Source organism: Prunus avium, chromosome 2 (genome assembly GCF_965620075.1).
Source record: "Prunus avium chromosome 2, drPruAviu1.hap1.1, whole genome shotgun sequence".
Classification (NCBI taxonomy): domain Eukaryota; kingdom Viridiplantae; phylum Streptophyta; class Magnoliopsida; order Rosales; family Rosaceae; genus Prunus; species Prunus avium.
The window spans coordinates 33,873,707-33,890,799 of NC_142285.1; the positions used below are offsets into that span (position 1 = coordinate 33,873,707).

The following is a 17,093-nucleotide window of genomic DNA, read 5'->3' on the forward strand; positions in this document are numbered from 1 at the left end:
CAGAGCTTTTGCATCCTTCATAAGAATTACAGCAATCTTCTCATCATCTTCCTCTGTAGATATTTCCTTCTCATCCGCCTTCTTCTTCGATTCTGGAATCAGAATTCCTTTCTCCACCAGAGTCCACAGCCCATATGACTTGAAGATGGTTATCATCTTGATTCTCCAGAACTACTCATAGTTCTCACCGGAGAAGATCGGAGTTCTTACCTCTGAACCTCCTGACCCAGACATTGCTAATCTCAGATAACCAAACCCCGATTTGTTTCAGATGTCAAAACGAGCTTCAATCGATCTCCACAAACTTGAGTGAGCACCGATTAGCTTGATTCCACAGATCTAAGAAAACGCCCAAATCAATTGATCAAACCTGGCTCTGAGGCCATGTTAGAATAGATAGTGTTATCAGACTAAGAAAATGAAGAAGAATAGGCAGAGAAGGAATCTGCAAAATTGCTCTGCTCAGCTCTCTAAGTCAGAGAGAGGCTTTTTTGTATATTTCAGTATATTGAACACGCAACAAGCACTGTGCTCTTGACCATTAGGCCTTAGCTGTACACTCACACACAACATCTCAGCCTTACACTTGTCATCTTCTAGGACAAACTGATTACATCCAATTAAAACAGGGCTTACTTATTCTAACTACCAATTAGCTCAATGCTTATACATTAACTGAAACCTGATCTATGTAAAGCTCATCAAAAAAACTTTACAAAAAAGAATATATAAATCATAATTATAGCTTTAAAAGTCTTCATCTTCGTGTTTATCTGACAAATGAATCTTATGTGCGCTCCTGTACATCACTGCTACCTTCCACTCCTCTACTTCCTTGGCCACCACATTCATCACCAGTATCAACAACACTGCCACTCTTACTAGAACTCCTTTCACTCTGGTTGGTACCAATTTTCCCAGCTCTTTTTACCACAACAATAGCCAAGTGAAGCTGATTGTTGCTAGCCCAGAAAGACCAAACTTGGATTACATCACTAGGAACCAGCTTGTTTTCCCTAACAACCTTACCCCAAGTAGTTCTCAACACATAGGTTTTTGTTTCTAAGTTTGACAGCGTCCACATAGTCAAGTTTATCCCTTCTTTATCTTTAAGCTAAAGACTTGGATCTATAAATGGAACTTTGAGGGAAGGTGACGGACTTTTTAAGGAACCCTGATCATGATTTTTCTTCTCTTTCCTTTCTTTAAGAGCTTCAATCTCATTAGGTGTGAGGAAATCGTTGCATAAGACTTGGTTTGGAGGCAATGAAAACATGTTTAGACTGCCGTTTACATCACTTTTGAACAATTCCTTCTGTATGAGACATCTCAGCTCTATGGCCTATGATCATTTTCTTGAAATTTTCAGGCAAATCAGGACGATGGTCAAGCGTAGGACCCTTGTTGTTCTTGATGTACACCTTCTTCTCCTTCTTCTTCTTGGGAGCAGCCCAATCTTTATCTTTATCATCATGATCATCATTGGATTTTCTTTTCAACCCATAATTATTACTTCTTCTGTGCCCCTGAATATGATCATCAAGAGTAGCAGCAGCAACAACAGTAGCAGGGGGGCTGGTCTTCATTGTTGACTTTTGCCCAAAATTAGGAGCAGACCTTGGTTTCTTAGGGTATCCCTGCTGCACCCAATTGACATATTTGCCTTGAACCAAGCCAGAGACCAAGGGATGAAAATGGGGTGATGCATTTGGAGAAAAAGAAGAAACTTGTGGTGATGAGGAGTGCTCTGTATCTGGTGCTCCTCATTCTTCAAGTGTTTCTTCTCTTGCTCAGTTTTTTCAACAAGAATAGTGGCAACTGTTGTATTCCTAAAAGGACACAAATTAATGTGCAAACAACCAATTAAAAATACCCGCAAGTGCACGAATCTATTGAGGTATAGATTATGTAAGTACGGGGTTGATCCCACGAAGAACTTGTCGGCTTCCTATAAGTTCTAATTTGAGTACATAAAGAACACTTATTTAACACACCACAAATGCACAAATGCAAATTGAAAACTAAAAATGAGTAAAGAAATGTAAAAGAAAAGAAACAAAACAAGAAACCAAAGAAAAACAAAAACAGCACTTTCTATCACTCTTTTATCACCACTGTATCACCTATTTATCACCTGTGAACAGTGAGTGAATAGTGAAAATGAACAGTAGCGATCGGTCGTAAACAGTGACGACCGGTCGTTTTTGAACAGATTCATGGGAGACCAGTCGCCTGAACAGTAACGACCGGTCGTTTGTTGGCAGATTCGTTTCTCTGTTTTTCCAGTTTCGACCTCTGTCTAGTGTTTTGCCTATAACTTTCCAACTGTTTATCCAAATTTCACGTTCTTAATACAGTTGGATTCAGCACAGAAAAACGAAGAACACAGAGCGGATAAAAATCCAAAACCAAATACAAAAGCAGACAAAAAGCGATGACAAAACACACCATGTTTCAAACACACACACACACACAACACTTGGGGGGGGGGGAGGTTTGGTTTGGTTCAAGTGACCTATTTCTAATGCATGAAAGTAAATGAACTTTGAATTTAAATGAGAATGGCAGAGATGAATTATCAAAATGTGAAAGTACCAAGTAACAAACACTAGGGTTTCGGAATCCACCCTAAACAATTCTACCCATGTTCATGGATACTCAAGTGATGAACTCTAAACGTGTTGATGAAGATGTTCGCAATCAAGACCATGGGTCGTGGCTCAAGATGCATTGATTCTCTCTAATATACGTAAAGTGCATGGTTCGTGCTACAATACTTGTGCCCTCCCCATAACCGAACCTAAGTATGGTTCGTACTTCGATTCAATTACAAGAAAAACCCATTAAGTTCAAAGAGAATATGAACATCACAAGAATCCTAATAGCATGGTGTTTACATTAGGTATTCAAGAAACCAATTCACATGGATGGTTCTTACTCCATCCATTTGTTGCTTAGGAAAATATGAAGATACACACAATCCCAACAACCTCAAGAAGCATGCTTTCAAAGGTGATCAATCAAAGAAGAACATACATCAAGGATAGATTATTTTAGTGAATTGAAATTCATCAACAAAATCTAGAAATTCATACACTCAAGCATCAAAACAATAGAGTAATCATGTTTAGGGCTTCAACCTAAGCCCTAGCTAAATAAGAAGTTACATTGAAACTAAGAAATTACAAGAAACAAATAAAATGAAAGAAACTAAGAACAAAGAGGAGAAAGAGAATGCATCTTCAACCCCTTGGATCCTTGCCTCAAGGCTCCCCAAGGTTCTCTCTAATTGTTATGCCATTCTCCCCTCCCCTTGGTTGCTCCTTGCTCTCCTCCTTCTTGCTCTCTAGCTCCCAAAATCTCTGCAAAGTTTGGAATGATAGAATGCATTTCTTCCCCCACGTTCAATAGCCCTTTCATTTCAGATTGCACTCCCTTGCCCATCATTTCCAACTCATACTTTTAATATAAAAGTCTTGTTTTTGTTAAAGCCTTTGCCTTTGTCCCCTTGCCATGATGGGTTTCTTTTGCTCTTGTCTTCACAAAGATGCTCATTGCTTCAGAAAATATCTCTTAACCAAAGTAATTTCTTGTTACCAAAAGGCATGGTAACAAGTAGAAATGAGGTAACACCAAGTGAAAGTAAAATTGGCCCAAAACAGATTTCCAGAGCCAACATCAATTGTTAGATCAGTTGGATAGGCTACACTTGTCTAATGAAGCTCAAATTCGGATATGTTGTAGTTAACATCCATTGGAACAAGTTTCATGAAGATCTTCACCTCATCCGAGCACCAGAGCATGCTGATCCAAGGCCAAGAAGTTGACCTACGAAAATGAACAAAATCAGAATTTATAACCAATAATGCACTTTTAGCTCATTTTCATTCTAACCAAGGTAAAACCTATGAAAACACAAAAAAAGAAATAAAAAGCTATAAAATCTCAAGAACTAACTCAAAATAATGGGTGAATAACATGATAAATCATGTGTAAAAATGAACCGAACAGCAACCAATGTCAGTTGATCATAAGGACACAAAGAATCAAAATTCATGCCTTTAAAATCTTCCATTGTCAAATACCCCATCTTCCCTTTGTCTTCTGCTTCGTCTCCTTCTCTTTTGCTCCTACTTGAGAGATTGAAAGAACCAAGTGAAGAAGAAGCCATGATCAACAAAACAAATTGGCAGAGAACCGAAAAGGGAAATCTTTGTTCTAGTTGATGAGAAATTGAATGAAGTGAACTGTGAAGTGAAAGTGATCAACAAAAACAAAGTAAGGAAAAGTGAGATGGGTTTGCTATCCTTATATAATCTCTCATACAGTCCTTGTCCGATTAGGGTATTTAATTCTTGTCCTATCAGGAAAATAAATCAAGAAAACAAAAAACTTGGAAGCCAAGCTAATTTCAGTCCAACTCCAACAGAAAACTTGGGTATTTAATTCTTGCCATATTGCTTCGAATATTTTAATATTTTCACAGCACGATAAGTAGATCCAAACGTGAGTTGGCAGAACGTAAAAGTACATTATAATTAATTTGAATAAAATATTTGTTTTCCTATTGAGATTAGGAAACAGGAAACTATAAATACATATGTAGCGTGAGGCTTTTGTAAACACTAGCTACTGTGATTTAGGGTTTCCAAAATTCACCATAATCTTTTCTCTTTCAAACGATCGAGACCCTTCACTTCACTAGCTACTTTCTCTTTCAGACAAGATGAAGGCTTTGAAGGAACAGCGATGTGAGCGAGAGCCCTCCCCTCCTGTTGGCGTTGGCGTTGACGATGACGACTTCGCTGGACTCGCTTGCCCTCCCCTCGACGACCTCGAAGCTGTCTTCATCCTTGAAAGTGAAACCACGACTTTCGATCCCTCCAACTTGTTCGACGGCGTCAAACTTGATGACCACGACATGGCAATTCAAGAGAAGCCCAAGAAACCACCATCCCAAGGCAAAGGGAAGAATTTGGAGACCCTCCGCTTGATGCTATGCGCACCACCTCCATCTTCTTGTCAACAAAACCCTACGGGCCCAACAAAATCTGATGCTCACCATCAACGGCAAGACTGGGATGATGAAGAGAAGTTGGAGAATAGCAAGCAAAAGCTTCACCAAGGCTATCAAGAGTTCCAAAACAAGAGAAAGAAAATTCAACTTCTTGACATCAACAACTTGCCTTTGCCGTCTAAGCCGCAGCGAGGCCAGGTTTTGAGCAAGAACAAGCCGTTGACCAGTTCGACGAAGTGCGGAGCCTTCTCTGATTTTTTGGAGAGCCAACAATGTAAGAACTCTATTTGAGTTCACATCCGTTTAGGAATCCAACTTGATCAGGGATACAAGGGAGAGATAAGCTGGATATACACGGATAAGTTTGATAGAGTTGGAGCTCTATCTCACTTGTGGAATATCTATTATATTAGGCTATGGACTCTTAAGGTGATAAGGATAAGCCTTGAGGAATCCTTTATGGGCTAGGAACCTCAAGGCACTCACCATATAAAACTAAGGCTTCGGTCCCCACTCTTATGCACTGAAAACAGACTCACATTCCTACCCATACAGGAGAGAATCAGAGTGCATAGAGAGAGGAAGACCAAGGCTAGTTCGTGGGTTTTGCTGCTGTTGTTGTGCTTGCTCTAATGGCTTCTCAAGGTTAGTGCTTATAGATTACGTGTGATATAGAACTTACATGTGGTATCAGAGCAGTCATATGCATCTATAGGTCTAAAAGGGGATTAAATTGAGAAGTAAAATTGAGACGCATGCATATGTGTTCTGTGTTGATTTAAATTGTTTCAGGCTTGCATATTAATAAATCAATCTTACTTTTGTTTCAAGATCCTGGACTATGATTGTGTTGTTTGTTGTTTCAAAATTTTGATAGCAGTAGGCTTAGGATAAAAGAGATCAGATTTGGTTTTTCTTAATAAAATATGTTATGATTCCGCATAAAGAATAACATCCCATAAAGTGTTGCCATGTTTTGATAGAGAACAATTTGTTATTGCTTAATCCACAGATGAGTATTAATTGATTGTTATATAATCTCAAAATACCAATGGCGAAATTGTGTCATAGGGTACAACAATTGTTTTTCTCTGCTTACAAGTGTGAATTCCAATTGTTTTTGCTCTATGATAGAACAAGAGGGTTCATTAGCTGTTGTGATCGATCAAGCATTACTGTCCACAGACAGTAAATTGTTTTGATAAAGGAAAATCACACAGTTCATGTTGCTGGACTTGTGAAGGAAATTAAAGGCATTTTGATATACTGTCCACAGATGTGTGTCATATGTGCATAAAGTTTTTGGGGTAAAGATTAATTGTATTGCAAAATTCTATGTTTTCAGTGTGAATCCCTCTGCTTTCAATTCAATTGAACCACTGACTGGTAGCAATTTTAAGAAGTGGAAAAGAGACTTAGAGATAGTTCTAGGTCTTCTAGATCACGACTTAGCACTGAGAGAAGAGAAACCTGAGGTCACTGCCGATAGCAATGCTGAACAGAAGCAGAAACTCGAGAAGTGGGAGAAGGCAAATAGGATATGCCTACTTGTCATGAAGAAATCCATGACAGAAACTATTTGTGGAGGCATCACTGAATCTGAGAATGCTAAGGAGTTTTTAGAGGCTATAGGACTGAAGTTTAAAGAATCCGAGAAGGCAGAAACTGGTACCTTGATGACCAAACTTGCAACCATGAAGTATGATGGTGTCGTAGACATGAGGATTTATCTTTTAAGCATGATAGAGGTTGCAAGCAAGCTGAAAGCTCTTGAGATCCCTATAGCTGACCCTTTTCTAGTTCACCTTGCACTAAACTCACTTCCCTCTCAGTTTGCCCAACTAAAAGTGATCTACAATGCTCAAAAGGACAAATGGAGCCTAAATGAATTGATTTCAATTTGTGTTCAAGAGGAGGAAAGAATGAAGAAGGAGAAAGAAGTGAACACAGTCCATCTCACAACCAATGCTCCAAAAAGGCACCATCCTAAGCCAAACTCATCTGCTGCTGCCAATAAGGCCAACTCTCCACCCAAAGGTTCCAATGCTCTAGCTGTTAACAAAACCAATGTTTTTAAGTGCTATTTCTGTGAAAGGGCAGGTCACCTTAAGAGGGAATGTCATAAGTATAAGCGTTGGGTAGAGAAAAAGAAGGCTAAAGGTAAATCAAATTCTGTTTCAGTTTGTTTTGAGTCTAGTTCTGTCAATATACCTTCTAATTCTTGGTGGATTGATACTGGTTCATCAATCCACATTGCCAATTCTTTGCAGGACTTTATAAGCCAGAGCAAACCAAGTAGAGATCATGACCATGTCTTCGTAGGAAATGGCAAGAAGGTGGCAGTTCTTGCTGTAGGATCAGTCCAACTTCAACTAGTTTCAGGATTTTCTTTAGTTTTAAAAGATGTTGCTTATGTACCTTCCATGAGAAGGAATTTGATTTCAGTTTCTAGATTGGTTAGGGAGAAATTTATTTTTGTTTTTTCTGAGGTAGGATTCAATTTGAATTTTAATAAAAGTGAAGTTGGCAATGGTGTTTTAGTTGATGGTCTCTTTAAGTTAAACTGTTCCAGTTCAAACAATGTTTTTGCCATTGATTCCATAGGTCAAAAACGATCTCAAAACAATGAAAATTCAGCAAGGCTATGGCATAAAATGCTAGGCCATGTGTCTAAGAAAAGAATGCAATACCTTGTGAAAGAACAAATCCTTCCTCCCTTAGATTTTTCAGATTTTGAAGAGTGCATTGAATGCATTAAAGGAAAAATGACTAACTCAAGAAAATTAGGTTCCACTCGAAGTCAAAACCTTCTTGAGATTATTCATACTGATATCTGTGGCCCATTCCCAGTCCCAACCATAGAAGGCCATAAGTATTTCATCACCTTCATTGATGATTTCTCTAGGTTTTGTTACATCTATCTAATCCAGAACAAGTCTAGTGCCTTTGAGGTTTTTAAAATCTTTAAAACTGAAGTAGAAAATCAATTAGTTTTAAAGATTAAAGTTTTAAGGTCAGATAGGGGTGGAGAGTATTATGGCAAGTATGATGAGCAAGGCAGACATCCTTCACCATTGGCACGATTTTTACAAGATTGTGGAATTATTGCTCAATACACAAACCCTGGAACACCTCAAGAGAATGGAGTTTCAGAGAGAAGAAATAGAACTTTAAAGGACATGGTGAGAAGCATGATTTGCAACACTGATCTTCCAAAATTTTTGTGGGGTGATGCAATCAAGACTGCAAACTACATTCTAAATAGATGTCCAAGCAAGTCAGTTCCTAAGACTCCTTTCGAGTTGTGGAATAAGAGAAAACCTAGCCTTAATCACTTACATGTTTGGGGTTGTAGAGCTGAAGCCAAAGTCTATAATCCTGAACTTGCTAAACTTGATCCAAAAACAGTGAGCTGCAGATTTATTGGATATGCTGATAGATCAAAAGGTTTTCGATTCTACTGTCCTAATTATGTGAATAGAATTGTGGAGACAGGCAAGGCAAGGTTTATAGAGCATGATGACAATGAAGGATAAAGACTTTGTCTTTGAAGAAGAAGGAAAGATAGGAACTGAACATTTAAGTGTCACAGATCAAGTGTTGCCTTTACCATTAAATCAGATGTTTTCTCAGATTAATGCACCAACTGAACCTGTGATTCATGATCAAGATATGGAGGTTTTGAATGGGGAAGAGAATGAACCTGAGGCAGTTGAGAATCAACAGGTGCCACAACAAGAGGTGAGAAGATCTACAAGGGATAGAAGACCAACTGTGCTGCCAGATTTTGTATATTTGAATGAAGCTGATTTTGATGGTGTTGAATTTGAGGACCCTTCAAATTATAAACATGCTATGTCTAGTGAATACTCTGTGAAGTGGTTTGAGGCTATGCAATCTGAGTTGGAATCCATGCAAAGTAACAATGTGTGGGAGCTAGTGATCAGTTCATAATTGTATATCATTTTGTACCCTTCTAGCTTATGATTTGGTTATGTTTTTGAGTTAAACTTGTGCTTTTAATCCTTTTTGTGTTTATCTTTCAGTTCATTGAGCTTTAGGTAATAATGAGGGCTTTGGATAGTAAATGATGCAATCCATGCATGTTAGGGCCTAATTTGGATGAATGGATGAAGAGCTTAAAGACAAACTCAATTTTGGCTACAGTCCCCTGCCAGCTCAGTTTCGTAGGTCATATTGCAAGCTTTGTTTCAGCAACCTACATAGCTCGGATGAGGCCACATTCTTCATGAAAGTTGTTCCAATGGGTGTGTAATATAACATATCCAAAATTCAGCCCCATTGGATAAATATGGAGTCTGTTACCTAGCAAACACAGAGCCATGCTCAGGATGGATTTTATCAGCGCGCAAAATGAGTTAGCAATTTGTTTTGGCCTTAACTTCCTCCTCCGACCTTGGATTGGCCCAAATGATATATGGCTGGAAAGAAGACATTCTGAACTTCACGTTTGAGTGCTTAAAGTCTTAATTTGCTTAAGGGAAGCCCAATTTGTAAGCCCTTGAAGTTGCTGGTCATGCTGACCTCAGGATGAGCTATTATTTCTGGTTGGAAGCTTGGTCATGGTGACATGAAGATGAGCTAGGGCTGCTGGTGGGATTTATTAGTGAAGTGCATCAACCATTTCAGATTTTATAATGGAAGTGTTGTATGCATTAGTGAAGTGCATCAACCATTTCAGATTTTATAAAACAAGTGTTGTATGCATTAGCCATACTTAATTCAGATTTTCAGCTTCCTTAGGCCTATATATAGTGAGGTTTCCCAAGCTTGTAAACACACCCCAAGGGGGGGAGCTCTCAAACACTTCTCTAGAGCTCCCTTCCCTTCTCTCCCTCAAATTCTCTTAGTTTCATTTTCTAGTTTTCAATTGTAGTAATGAAATATTTGTGCTGAAATTCTCCTTAAGTTTTTCCAAGTTCTACTTAATTTTCATTGTTATGTAAATTCTTTTCTTTAGTTTCAAGTTTGATTAGTTTCCAAGTTTCAATTATTATTTTTGTTCTTATTCATTATGCTTATAAGTTAATATGCTAGTTTGAATGATTGATCACCATTTAGGCTTGCATGTTAGCTATCTTGGTTTGAATTAAGAGTATACACCATGCTTTAATTCGAATTGAACTATGAATAGGAAGAGTATGTATGGACATTCGACAACAGGGATTAGATACATGCTTGGTTGTTTAAATTGTTCTTCTATGCTTAATGGGTTCCTAATGCTTAATTTTAGGTTAGACAACAAATGATCAAATTAGGGAATTAGGAACACAAGGTTATGACCACACACCATGGCTTAATCATACTTTAGCTAGAATCAATCCATTAATCTAATTGAACTTGGGAACTTATCTACTTGAGTTAGTTATTTTCTTTCTTCCTTGTTTTATTTATTTCCTTTCTTTTTCATTTCTGCTTTGTGTAGGGAAAATGAATTGGATCATTCAATCACCAATCCTCGTGGGATCGACCTCGCACTTACATACGCTATACTACCGAACGGCTCGTGCACTTGCGAGTATCACAAGTTGAGGATGCAACTGAATCCATTTTGGTGCAGCTGTATCTACACAACAGCTAGTTGAGCCGAGACAAGGAATTAAACCTATTGGTTGCAAGTGGGTGTTCAAAACCAAGAAAGACTCTAAGGGCAACATTGAGAGACACAAAGCAAGGTTAGTGGCCAAGGGTTTCACACAACAAGAAGGAGTAGACTACAATGAAACTTTCTCACCAGTTTCAACCAAGGATGCTTTTAGGATCATAATGGCACTTGTGGCTCATTTTGATTTGTTTTTACATCAAATGGATGTGAAAACAGCCTTTCTAAATGGAGATTTGAGTGAAGACATTTTCATGCAGCAACCTGAGGGTTTTATAGAAGAAGGCAGTGAGTATTTGGTATGTAAATTGAAGAAATCAATTTATGGTTTGAAGCAAGCCTCTAGACAATGGTATCTCAAGTTTGACAAGATCATTACTTCAAATGGTTTTGTCGAAAACAGATTAGATGAGTGCATATACTTAAAATTCAGTGGGAGTAAATTTATTTTTCTAGTCCTTTATGTAGATGACATCTTGCTGGCTAGTAGTGATGAAAGTCTTTTACATGAGACTAAGAGTTTTCTTTCCATAAGTTTTGAGATGAAGGACCTTGGAGAAGCATCATATGTATTAGGAATCGAAATCCACAGAGATAGAGAAAAGGGGCTGCTAGGTTTGTCTCAAAAGGCTTATATTGAGAAGGTGTTGAAGAAATTTAACATGCTTCAAAGTAATGGAGCTGAGGTTCCAGTTTCAAAGGGAGACAAACTAAGCAAAGATGATTGTCCAAGGAATGACGTAGAAAGGGCAGAAATGAAGGACAAACCATATGCTTCTGTAGTAGGAAGTATCATGTACGCACAGGTGTGCACACGACCTGATCTAGCATTTTCCATTAGTGTATTAGGCAGGTATCAATCTGATCCGGGCATTGCACATTGGAAGGCTGCAAAGAAAGCGTTGAGATATATGCAAAGAACAAAAGGACATATGTTAGTCTACAAAAGAACAGATAGCTTGGAGTTGGTTGGTTACACAGATTCAGATTTTGCAGGATGCAAAGACACTTGTCAATCAACTTCCAGTTTTGTGTTCATGATGGGAGGAGGTGCAGTAGCTTGGAAGAGTGCAAAACAACCATCTATAGCTACATCTACTATGTTTGCTGAGTACTTGGCTTGTTATGAAGCTACTTCACATGCTATGTGGTTGAAAATTTTCATAAAAGACCTAAAAGTAGTTGACTCTATAGAGAAGCCTATTCAGTTGTTTTGTGACAATAAAGGAGCGGTGTTCTTTTGCAAGAACAATAAAAGGTCTACTGGACTCAAGCATATGAAAGTGAAGTATTTGCTAGTAAGAGAGAAGGTTCGAGAAGGCTTCACCACTGTTGATTATATCAACACTACAGAAATGATAGCAGATCCCTTAAATAAAGCAATTCCAAACAATGCTTTTTATAGGCATGTGACCAATATGGGATTGCTGTCCAGTTTTGAAGATTCTTTGGTCTAGTGGGAGTTGATGGCTTGTTCTCATTTCAGCTTTTTGTTTAAGTTTTCTGTTTATTGTTTGAGCTAGTGTTTTGTCTTGACTTCTAGTTAAATTATTCTGGAACATTTTAGATTCTTAAATGAATATTGATTCAATTTCATTGATTTTGCAATATGATTATAGTTTACAGTTCAAGTTGTAAAATTATTTAAGCTACAGGTAAGATCATATGTATAAACATATTGATCATAAAGAGGACCATTCGTATGATGAATGAATAACTTCAAAGTTTTGATTATTCATCATGTGATGTTGAACATAGCTTGTTGGTACTCTATGTATATGTTACTGCTTGCTGTGATTATAGGTGGATGATACCATGAAATGGTTATCGTGTCTATAGTCCTTTGAGTTGGTAATATTTGACAGTGAGTTTGATATAGATATTGTTATCAAGCTGTCTTTCCAAATTGTGCACATAAGGTTATGATCCTTGATCTTTAAAGAAGAGTTTTAAATGGATGTTCACTCAAGTGGGAGAATGTAAGAACTCTATTTGAGTTCACATCCGTTTAGGAATCCAACTTGATCAGGGATACAAGGGAGAGATAAGCTGGATATACACGGATAAGTTTGATAGAGTTGGAGCTCTATCTCACTTGTGGAATATCTATTATATTAGGCTATGGACTCTTAAGGTGATAAGGATAAGCCTTGAGGAATCCTTTATGGGCTAGGAACCTCAAGGCACTCACCATATAAAACTAAGGCTTCGGTCCCCACTCTTATGCACTGAAAACAGACTCACATTCCTACCCATACAGGAGAGAATCAGAGTGCATAGAGAGAGGAAGACTAAGGCTAGTTCGTGGGTTTTGCTGCTGTTGCTGTGCTTGCTCTAATGGCTTCTCAAGGTTAGTGCTTATAGATTACGTGCGATATAGAACTTACAAACAAAACCCTAAGGGGCCCACAAAGTCTACTGATCATGATCTTCATCATCGGCAAGATTGGGATGATGAAGAGAAGTTGGAGACTAGTGTTCGAAAGCTTCACCAAGGCTATCGAGAGTTCCAAAACAAGCGAAAGAAAATTCAAGTTATCGACATCAAGAACTTGCCTATTCCTTCACCAAAGCTAAAGCCGCAACGAGGTCGGGTTTTGAACAAGAACAAGTTGTTGACCAGTTCCAGGAAGTGCCGAGCCTTCTGATTTCCTGGAGAGCAAGCACGTGATCTTATTCTTTAGTTTATTCAGTTCATTCATTAATTGTTTAGTGGCTAAAATATCGGAATGCTATTATTAATGCCATATTATTTGAATATTTTAATATTTTTGTGTGTTCTTTATCACTGATCTGAAATTTTAATTCCTTGTTCCAGGTAACCCAGAAAGAAAAATATAATTTATCTATATATATAAAGCAAAAGGCAGAGAATGGTGAAACATTCAAAATACCAGAAAATGCCCTTGGTTAATGCAAACATTAAGAATTGAAATTATTAATTAAATGAGGATAATATGGTAAATTCACACTTTTTCATATTTAAAAAAATTAAAATTAAAAGAAAAATCAGATAATAGATCCTATTTTTATGGAACACAACTACCCATTATCTTTTTTAATTCTAAAATAAATTTAAATTTTTTATTAAAAAAAGCCTCTTGCAGGCACGGAAGCGCGTGCAGAGAGGCTAGTTATTAGAAAAAGAATTAGGTGCCACAGTGCAACTCTTTTTCTTTTTTTTTTGTTGCAATGGGGGAACCAAGCCTAGAGAAGCGAAACTAAACACTGAGGCTCATGGGGCTTGATTAGTAGGGCATTCTAAAAAATTTAGAGAAATGTATAATAAAATTCATTTCTTGCATTGAATTTATATATACACCCTAAACCTTATAAATTGAAGAAAAAGGACCAACTGAACTGTAATATTTTTAATTTGAATTATATGTGTAATACCATTATTGTCCTTGAATTATGATTTTTAGGAAAGAAAAAAAAACACTAATAGCATTGTTGTAATTTTTAGGCTTTTCAAGGGTTGTATGGTATATTTATGGCATGCTTACTAAGCCATAATCGGATTAGGAGAAATTGAATTGAGAAGGAGTTGGATTGAGGAGAGTTAGATTCCGAATTCCTATTGAAGTTGTTTGCTAAACCATATGGAATTGGGGTGGGAGTGGTATTATTCCTTACAAGTTAAATTCACATGAATTAGAATTGAAACCAAATTGACTACTAAAATGCCCTCATTATTGGGTTAAAGTAGATGGTAAATTTGGAATTTTAAAAATTGTGTGAGGATATAATGGATAAAAAAAGTTAAATTGCTAATGTGTTAGTTCTCCACGAATTAGAATACCACCTCCCACCAAAGAGTCCAATTACTTCAAAATCAAGAGTTGAATTACTGCTTTTGTGTGGTGTCACTCGCATTTTCAGTCCTCCATATGAAGTAAACATGCATAGGAGTGTCCATAATAGGAATTTAGTTCCTTATTTTAATTCCGAAAGGCAAATGGAGTTTTTCCTAAGATTTGGGTATTGTAGAATTCTTTTATATTCCGAGCCCTATTTATGGGCTTACATGTGAAAACCGCATCTTCTAAAGAGCTTATATACTTTTGGTTCTTGCTCAAGTGATTTTATATTTTTGTTAGTTTTTAGTCAATGAGTAAGCCATTATGGCCTTTGTTAGTTTGGATTTAGGAAATTACAATTTTGCCGTTATTGAGAAAAAAGTGGTATAGCAAAATAAGAAAAACGTAAAAGTAACTTCTTCTTTTTTTTTGGGTCATGAAAGTAATAATAAGTTAATAACTGGGTTTGGTGAGATATAGTGAGATATGACATCATTGCATGCACAACATTTTTATTTTTGAGATATGACCTCATTGCATACACAATATAATGGTGCAGCTATAAATGCAACTATAAATAATGGTGCGAAAACTAGAAAGATGCCAAGAGTGAGCTGAAAGCTAATTAGCAATGGCAGAAGCAACAAAGAGGTAGTGTTGTCTGGTTCTTCTATATATGCTTTGTACTTCTCCATTTCTTATTATCTTTCTTGGTTCTTGGGGCTATCGTTTTTCTCAGGTACGCAGTTGTCACAGGGGCAAATAAAGGGATTGGATTTGGCACGGTTAGGCAACTGGCTTCAAATGGGGTCACAGTGGTGTTAACTGCTAGAGATGAAAAGAGGGGTCTTGAAGCTGTTGAACAATTAAAAGAGCTTGGCCTCTCTGACCTGGTGGTCTTTCATCAGCTTGATGTAACAGACCCTGTTAGCATTGCTTCCTTGGCAGATTTTGTCAATACCCAGTTTGGGAAACTTGATATCTTGGTAAGTTTCGGAATTTTAAGTTCAGTTTTGCAGCTTAAAGAAATAGAGAGCAAAATATTGCAATTGTGATGATCTCTGATTACCTACTGAAATTCATGCTTTGCTTTAATTTATATTTTTAGTTGAAATATACATAACAAAGATCCAAAATGTTTTAACTTCTGTACTGTGTAGGTAAACAATGCAGGAATTATTGGAAGCCAACTGAACCCTGAAGCTTTTAGATCAGCTGCAAGTGGTAAGGTAAGGTTCTGCATATAATATGTGATCTTAAAAGTAATTGGGGTTTTTGAAATTGGATGCGACATTGCTTCTGGGTCATATATGGTTCGTTGGACCTTACCTTATTATGAATACCAAATTTTATTAGCTGCATTCAAAACAATTTCCTTCTTTGAGGGGAGCTTAGAGGCTTAGGCTTTCTGGGAACACAACCCTTCTACAATTTTTTTGTATCTTATAGTGTAAAGTAATAATGCAAAACTTGCAAGAGGGTTTTACATGTCTTTTCCTGAATGCAGAAGGCTGAAGAAATCGATTGGAGTGAAGTATCAACCACACTAAACTACGAGTTAGCAGAAGAATGCCTGGAAACAAACTACTATGGGACCAAAAGAGTGACTGAAGCACTTTTGCCTATCCTCCAGCTATCTGATTCACCAAGAATCGTTAATGTTTCTTCCCGTTTCGCTAAGCTGATGGTACGATCAACTTCAAAAATGTGTTTCTTTCTTAGTATTCTCAAGTTTCAACTAGTTGTTAATATCGTTGATGAAGTTTCTGTACAAAAGATGTTAGAGAATTCTTTGTCCTTAATCTGCTCTTCTTTAGTTAATTCTTTCACTAATCGACCTGATTCTAATTTTTCTTTTTTTTAGGAAGTTCAATTAGGTTGTTTAAAATTCGAGATAGTAATAACCATTCTTATTATGATGCTAAACATTAGTAGTGAAAGGTTAAATTGTAATGTAAGCAATCTATCAATTATATTTAGATGCAACGTTTTCTGTTTCCTAACCAAATTAAAACTCTTCTTTTTTTCATATTGCTTCAGAATTTTCCAAATGGATGGGCTAAAGAGGTGCTAAGTGAGGCTGAAAGCCTTACAGAAGAGAGAATAGATGATGTGCTTAGTGTGTTTTTGGAAGACATTAAACAAGGTTTAGCAGAAACCAAAAGCTGGCCTCCTCTCTTTCCACCCTATTCAGTCTCAAAAGCAGCCTTGAACGCGTACACTAGGATCTTGGCCAATAAGTATCCAAATTTCTACATCAACTGTGTGAGTCCTGGATTTGTCAAAACTGATATAAGCTACAATACTGGCATCTTAACCGTCGACGAAGGTGCCAAAAGCCTTGTCAGGTTGGCGCTTCTCCCCAATGGCGGTCCTACCGGCCTCTATTTTCTCCGTCAAGAAGTGACACCTTTTTGAATATTTATAATATATGTACAATGTAACATGGGAATAATGATCGTCCAAAGTTTATGTACAATGTGACATAAAAAATTGGGGGAGTTATAGATGGGGAGGGGCATGTGAAGATCACCTTCCCTAGAGATTTCATATGATGATTCTGCAGTATAAAATAAATTTTGGCATTGCTGCAATTTCTTAAATTCATGAAATAGAGAACACATTTTGCTTGAGTTTTTATTTTTATTTCAAG

The 17,093-nt window shown here is 37.2% G+C and overlaps 2 protein-coding genes and 1 pseudogene across 2 annotated transcripts; 2 read left to right on the forward strand and 1 right to left on the reverse strand.

Annotated features, from left to right (window-relative positions):
* Positions 1–787: 787 nt before the first annotated feature.
* LOC148296909 (B3 domain-containing protein At5g24050-like) lies at positions 788–1,586 on the reverse strand (annotated as a pseudogene).
* A 3,094-nt stretch (positions 1,587–4,680) lies between these two features.
* On the forward strand, positions 4,681–13,288 carry LOC148296910 (uncharacterized). Its single transcript, XM_088247906.1, has 2 exons — positions 4,681–5,285; positions 13,029–13,288. Exons 1-2 carry the CDS (start codon positions 4,727–4,729, stop codon positions 13,286–13,288), a joined length of 819 nt encoding a protein of 272 aa, XP_088104032.1. The 5' UTR covers positions 4,681–4,726.
* Positions 13,289–15,029: 1,741 nt separating this feature from the next.
* Positions 15,030–17,080, forward strand: LOC110759266 ((+)-neomenthol dehydrogenase-like). The gene is made up of 5 exons (XM_021961317.2): positions 15,030–15,091; positions 15,180–15,426; positions 15,601–15,669; positions 15,948–16,127; positions 16,481–17,080. Exons 1-5 carry the CDS (start codon positions 15,072–15,074, stop codon positions 16,856–16,858), a joined length of 894 nt encoding a protein of 297 aa, XP_021817009.1. The 5' UTR covers positions 15,030–15,071; the 3' UTR covers positions 16,859–17,080.
* Positions 17,081–17,093: the final 13 nt, after the last annotated feature.

What these genes read in the sequence shown, in the direction of transcription:
- LOC148296910 (XM_088247906.1), top strand. Translation starts at nt 4,727, where the DNA reads ATGAAGGCTTTGAAGGAACAGCGATGTGAGCGAGAGCCCTCCCCTCCT. An exon ending in CTCTGATTTTTTGGAGAGCC is followed by an intron (nt 5,286 to 13,028) that starts AACAATGTAAGA and finishes ATAGAACTTACA; the next exon opens with AACAAAACCCTAAGGGGCCC.
- LOC110759266 (XM_021961317.2), top strand. Translation starts at nt 15,072, where the DNA reads ATGGCAGAAGCAACAAAGAG. An exon ending in TTGGGAAACTTGATATCTTG is followed by an intron (nt 15,427 to 15,600) that starts GTAAGTTTCGGA and finishes TGTACTGTGTAG; the next exon opens with GTAAACAATGCAGGAATTAT. An exon ending in CCCGTTTCGCTAAGCTGATG is followed by an intron (nt 16,128 to 16,480) that starts GTACGATCAACT and finishes ATATTGCTTCAG; the next exon opens with AATTTTCCAAATGGATGGGC.